The sequence below is a fragment of the Hippocampus comes genome, unplaced genomic scaffold (genome assembly GCF_001891065.2).
Source record: "Hippocampus comes isolate QL1 unplaced genomic scaffold, H_comes_QL1_v1.1 scaffold276, whole genome shotgun sequence".
NCBI classification, from domain to species: Eukaryota; Metazoa; Chordata; class Actinopteri; order Syngnathiformes; family Syngnathidae; genus Hippocampus; species Hippocampus comes.
The window spans coordinates 506,060-512,995 of NW_017805074.1; the positions used below are offsets into that span (position 1 = coordinate 506,060).

Genomic DNA, 6,936 nt, shown 5'->3' on the forward strand with positions numbered 1-6,936 from the left:
AGATTGGAAGCGAGGAGAATCACGTGATTGGCATAGCTTTTGAAAGTAGAGCCCGGGTGTGAGTACATTTCATCCTTTTTTAAATGTTTCGTTCCCCCTATGTTTTCTACTAATTGCAAAACACTTCCATATTGACTCTTAAAAACTTTTATGTTCAAAGGTTGAACAGGGCAGCCAGGTGCCGCCGCGTCTTTAATGCAAATAAGTCTCGTCTCTAGTGGCGTGTTGCCCGCAGGACACTACCGGTATCCGCCTCTGCTCCTTTAAGGCAATGAGGAATTAAACCGTCTGCAGGGGCAGAGCAGGGTGTGTGTGTGCGTGTGTGCGCGCGCGCGCGCGCGCGCGCGTGTGTGTGTGTGTGTGTGTGTGTGTGTGTGTGTGTGTGTGTTTTATTCAACGTAATGCTCCCAGAGTCCGTGCGGTGCGATTACAGAGAGCGTCAGTGGCGAAGATGTGCTTGTTCGCCTCTTGCTGGACGCACACAGGCGATGAAGATAATTTGACTTTGGAATCCCCGCACAAAGCAACCCTAACCCAGCACCTTTTTCTTTCTGATTGCGTCTCCGCAAGTTGAGGCTTTTTTCCCCTTTAATTTCCTCCTTCTCCAAAAAATAACCTGTTAGTTAATTGAGTTTTTTTCCAAATTATATTGAGTTTAGGCAGTTGAAGCCTTCTGTTGTTAAATGCTCCGTTCGTGAACGCCTCTGACTCAGCATCACACACTCACACACGCACGCACACACTCGAGCACGCGCGCGCACACACACCTGGGCTTCATTCACCCCTCAGCATCCTTTTGAGAGGCAGCAAGGCGCGGAGCAGAGGAGAGTGCACAGCTCTCTCCGAGACAATCACAGGGCTCATTGCTGCTCCAAAAGTGGGGCAAAAAAAGAAAAAAAAAAGTAACGAGGAGAAATTAAAAGTACGAGACTCAGGGCTGCCTGCTTGGAGACAAATGTTTAACATCACCCTAAACGCTCTGAAGAGAACCCCAGGAAGGCACTGGTGTGAGGAAGAAGAGAAAGCATAGCTGTGGAGGGGATTGAACGGAGCAGGGCATGTGGATATTGGCTTTTACCTTGTTCCAGAGCATCTTGAATGGTAAGTTTCACCCTTTGTATTTGTTTTTAATGTTGGTATTTATTATTGATGCACATGACACATAGAAGTGAGGGAGCGTGAAAATGGCCCGCAAGAAATGGATTTTTCATGGCTGTCAAAAGGTTGACACCCTTGATACAGGTGAAGCATGTGCAAGAGGCATATCAAACCTTTTAAGCCCACCACCAAAATGCACCTCTGGCCTATAATAGATGTCTTGATCGGACAAATTGTATCTGTTTGCGATCATATTCAATAGTTGGATTTGGTGTAGTGGAGTAATTTTAGATTTTATTATGTTCTTTTCAGTAAAAAGAATGCATTTTCATGTCTTTTCATTAAAAAAAATAAAATTGAACTGTTGATGCTACATATTCTCTCAGCGCCACTGTGGCCCTTAGTAATAGGTGACGTACTCGATATAATGAACATTTGATTTGTCGCTGTCCTTCCAAAAGCACATTTCCTCAGATTTGCATTTAAACAGGCGAGAGAAATGTATGCACATAAAACTGATAACAACAAATTGACAGTGTCATTTATAGCACATTGAAATAAAATCCTAATTTACTGCTCCCACTTTTCTCCATCCGTGAGGTTTGTCAATGTTTGTCTTATTTCAGGGAAGAAAACCAGTACAGCATTTTAGAAGTATTCCCAAACTAAAGTGCGACGTTATAGCACAGAGCTCCGATTTATTGGAATTTTGGGGCTAGCTCAGAACACACACTAAATATGCATTTTCCATTGAAATGACCAAAAGTCTCGCTCTCCTTTTAAATGCGTTCAGATTTGCTCATTGTTTTCTCAGACCCGTATACAGTATATGTGTGAGGACAGCAGAACACACATCCATATCGCGGATGCTGTGCATGCTTATTCGTGTCATGAATTTCCATTTCTATAATCAATAAAAGAAAATTGATAGTTTATGGCATTCAGTTACTGGCCAGCGTCTTTTCTACAAGGAGGAGATTATGGCTGCCTGGGTGTGTACAAAAGGCAGGGTCGATGAAGGAGAAGAGAATGGTAAAATGTTTTCACATCATTGTACGCATTCAAAATGGAGGGTCAAGAAAAGCTGAATGCACAAATCAGGAATATGGGGAACTCGGTATTTTACAGGTATGAATACATTCGAGCTGCATTGAGGAGCCGTGATGTGATACGGTGTGTCCCTAAAATGGATTTTCCCTTCTGCCTAAGATGATAAAATAAGGCTTCGGAATGGATTTTTGGTCTCGGCGTCGCCTCTCTTTTTTTTTCATCCAGTCCCATATATTGACGCTGACTAAAATGGTGTTTCGCTTCAGCTCGTGCTGAAACTCATAAAAGAACAATAAGGAATTCTCATCAATCATAATCATCTGACTGTGACATTACATCAACTCCTATGCAAGAGACTGTATTTTTATTGCGCCAGGGATTATTGGACCAGCCTGTGGAAAACAATGGATATTGAATTAGGCTGCTGTGTGTAGACATTGTCTGTGTGGATTACTTTGTCACCTTTATTTTATATTTGATTTATTTTTTTTTAAAAGATGAACACATTTCCCTTGCTGTTCGTATCATTTTATTCGATTGAACCATAGAGGAGGCCTGCTTTATTAACTATTGTTGATAAGCTTGAAAATGAGCTGCTCACCGGATGAGCAGGCGTTGTCAGGCTGAATGAATGACCTTGTAGACAGGAGGCAGTGCAGTGATTGGTTTCTAGACAATTCTTGCTGTTTCAGAGTTAGGCCTATCACATGCTTCCTGGCCGGTCTCTATGGTAACCTCCTTTTTATATATATATATATATATATATATATATACGTTTTTCTCGCTCCTTGCCTTTTGCAAGCGTTATATATATATATAAGTTCTCATACCAATGAGATGGACCTTTTGTCATCAGACAGAATTAGCGGGGTAATTCATTCCACAAAATGGTCATATTTACAGGTGTAGTTAACATGCAATATATGAGCTACTTAAAAAAAAAAAAACTAACTAAATAAACAATCAAGTCAACACATGATGCTATTTTAACAAAATGCTTGTCCATATGAAAACTCATTCACCCACTGTCAGGTGCTATTCAGCTAATTACTGTATAAGCCTGAAAGAACTCCAATCGCCATGACTTTTTTTCCATATTCATCTGTGACATTCCAGATAAAAACAACAAAAATGGCCAAAGTTGTAAAACGGTTATTTATTGGACACTGATGATATAGTATCACATTTACGTTCCAACAACAGGGCAAAAACAATAATGAATATGTTTGAAAACGAAATTTGATTGACACACAATTTAAAGGGGGCTAGTAAAAAAATGTTTTCCTTAAAATTAAGGTTTGGATTGTTTCCTTTCCTAGTTTTTGTTCAGTAGCTCCTCCATTTGAGGTGTGTAGAAAAATACGGTGAACATGAAGACCTGTAGTATTTGTCTTAAGAGACATTCAAAAGTGTTTTTTTTTCCCAATCCACTAATGACCCGATTCAGCCATCAATATTCAACACAAATGGAAGCAAATTCCACCTTTGCCTGAGAGCTGCCTCAAGGCAAAACAGTGTCAAGTTAAAATGCCATATTCACATTCTCGCTACAAAGATGCAAAGAGGAGCGGCAATGAAATTTAGTCAGACGCACGAGGCTTAATTCGATGCTTAAGGACTTAATCACGTATGTGTTTGATACGATAACAGTTAGGCAGAGATCAAGGGATCACGCAATTAAATTTTTATCTCAATTATCACTGACCTTTTCTCTGAGCAAAACCTAAGAAATGCGGAAGCTCTCGCTGAGCACGCAAGCTAGCTTGCAGCACGATTAGTTAGCCTGCCAATTTTGTCATGACCTCCCATTAGCGAGCGTGAGTGTGAGCGTGGATGGTTGTTCGTCTCTGTGTGCCCTGCGATCGGCTGGCAACCGGTTCAGGGTGTCCCCTGCCTACTGCCCAAAGACAGCTGCGATAGGCTCCAGCACCCCCCGCGACACTTATGAAGATAAGCAGATCGGAAAATGGATCGATGGATGTAGGATGACTCTAGAGATGACCCCATTGGCCACATGTCGTCATCGATGTTGTCAACCTGACCAGTTTTACTGTCCTGCACATTAAGGATGTTTACTGGCAAATAATTATGCCTTGATTGCAGACATTAGATCACTGCCCATGAAATCTAATTACATCTTAAAAACACGCATTCAAGTGATAGATCATCTTGAACCGCTTTGCTCCGATATGAATCCGTAATGGTCTGGATTTCTTGGGTTATATTCCCCGCACTGTGTGATTCCATCTGAAAAGGCCGCAAATGTTGGGTAATGGATACCCTCATGTGTGATCATAATTGATATACCGAGTTCATTTGTACTCGCGGGATAATGAGGGCTACTCTACTGCACGGCGCCTCCTTGAGCCCATCCAGCACTCCAATTAAGTACAAGCTTTGGCCACTAGCATGCGTGCGTGCTTCATCCAGTGCAAAATCTAATTACTGATCATGCTGTGTCTGTTTGGATTCCAGCAAATCGGAGGAGTAATTGCACAAGCCAGCGTGTAAATGTCTCTTGCATTCAAATGTTCACGATATCATTTAGCATCCGCGTGGAAAGAAGCAGAATCAGAAAAGCCCTCAGCAGCCAGATGTAGGTGTTTGATCATGCGTGCAAAGTGAGGTTGTAGTACATCTGGCGGGGGTTCCCCCTCTCAGGCTGGCTTTTCACCAGAAAGGATGCTTTTCATTCGCTCAGCTCCTGTCAAAGTGACATTTCATATTAGTGTGCTGCACTACTGTCAGGTAGGTGCTGTCGTGTCATTTAATGAATTATAAGTGAGGCATGCACTTATTTTTCTATATTTGCGTGGACAAGTCCGTACAAGCTGCAAAAACAATGTGCGATTTACTGTGTGCAAGTGTGCCTGCACTGCGAGTTTAATTGAGGAGCTTGGTGGGTGTGTCATGCAGTAGCCGGGCCGCGAGGCCTGATTTATGTCCTTTCAGGCGCTCATTGATCCCCGAGCCTGGTGTGAGACTGAGTGCATTGTCAATAATCTTAACACTCTGTGGTATTCCTCGATTTCACCAACCTCTTTGCACGCTTGTGGTGTGGCGCTGCAGTAACTTGTCACCGGGTATTGTTATTCCCAGCTTCACAGCATTGCGCTGACTACGGATCTACAGTACTTTTATTTGCATCTGCAAACCCAGGTTCTATTCCTAGTAGCTTTGCAACACCGGAGTCCCATCTTGGTCTCAAGACCATTCTTGAGACCTCATTTTGAAGATCTAGGTCTTATCTCGGTCTCATATTTTAAAATTTACAACCAGCACTGATCTGCTATTCTTCAACTTTGTTCATGCGGTAATAAAGGACAAGCATTTGGTAAAATAACAGACACTGTACCTTCATTTCATTTGTTGCTAACACAGCTAACCATCCCTAGATTGACTGCAACGGTAAAAATATGAACACAGTTAAGATAACGTTCACCAGCGAATCTAATTTTTTGTCATGGTCTTGGTGAGTTCTGGTCTCGGCCAAGTCTTGGTCTAGATAGTGTGGCCTTGTGGACAGCACTTCATTTTCTAATATCTGGTCAGTCCAGTTCACTACACGATGTAAATCAGTTTGCTTATTTGTTAGCAGATTTTAGGAGCTATAATGCTGTCCGCAGTATCCACTTTTCTGCGTCATTTCCTTTTCTGTTTCACGGGACGGGATACACTCAGCTCAGCTATAATCTAATTGGTGGCTTTCCATTAGCAATATAAGTGACTACCAGTTACGATGTAGCATACTTTCTTGGAGTTGGTGAGCCTAAGTTTCATGCCAGCGAAGCCGATTTAAGGCAGCGATGGACAAGTGGCGGCCGCTGGGACACTCTGAGTGGCCCTTGAATATTCTTCAAAAAAAAAACAACTGGAGAGGAATCATATCTATGTTTCCTTCCTCTACAACAATGGACTCCTGCACCCATGAACCATGAAATGCAGTATATGAAGATACACTTCTGGAGATTGGTCCAATACAATAAGACAGGGGTGTCAAAGTCAAATGGACGGAGGGCCAGATAAAAAATTTTGCTGCAAGCCGAGGGCCGGACTGATCGAATGTTCATTGAAAATTTTAAAAATGACCACACATTGTTTATTGAATCAAATTTAATTGACTGAAAACCTAACAAATACATTCCAATATGGTCAGATAAATAAAGCAACATTTTTTTATGGCTATGTCAGTCAGCTTAATTTGCAACAGGCACAAAAAAATTTCCTTTGTATAAAAATACCCATAACATGAATGAAAGAAGCCGAGATTCAAGGCACTATCAATAGTCCATATTTTCTCTTTTAGCAAAAGTAGGCTAAATTTACTTAAAAGAAAAACAAATAATAGTACAGTAATTTTCGATCATTTACTCGAAACAAATATTTTTAAAACATAATTGGATTGAAATACAACAAAATAAAGTGCAAAAATGTATAAACCAAAGACAACACTTTCTTCAAGGAGAAGTAACAAGCAGCGAAAGCAAATATTATACTTTAACTGAGTAAAAACTCTTACTATGTGATTGCACAGTATATTATAAGTAATATTCACTTCTTTGAGGCTGAGGCTGATACCGGGTGGTGTCTTAACTTTTCTACAAGTTCATCAATATTTGGGGTCAGCTCTGAGCTGAGCAAATCCTCAAAATTGAGTGAGGGTGTTCAGCAGTAAATCGACTTCTGTGTGATGTTTTGTTCAGCTTCATCAAAGAAAATAGTTGTTCACACACACGTATGTGCTGCCAAACTTTCGACAACGTTTGAGCAGCCTGGATGCGCAGCGGG

At 41.3% G+C, this 6,936-nt stretch overlaps 1 protein-coding gene across 1 annotated transcript in view; it reads left to right on the forward strand.

Annotated features, from left to right (window-relative positions):
• The first annotated feature begins 393 nt into the window (after positions 1-393).
• The window catches only part of dscamb (Down syndrome cell adhesion molecule b), a 90,275-nt gene continuing 83,732 nt past the window's right edge, over positions 394-6,936 (forward strand). Inside the window, 1 exon segment of the mRNA XM_019865009.1 lies at positions 394-1,101. Coding sequence (XP_019720568.1) covers positions 1,059-1,101 — 43 coding nt within the window. The 5' untranslated portion in view covers positions 394-1,058.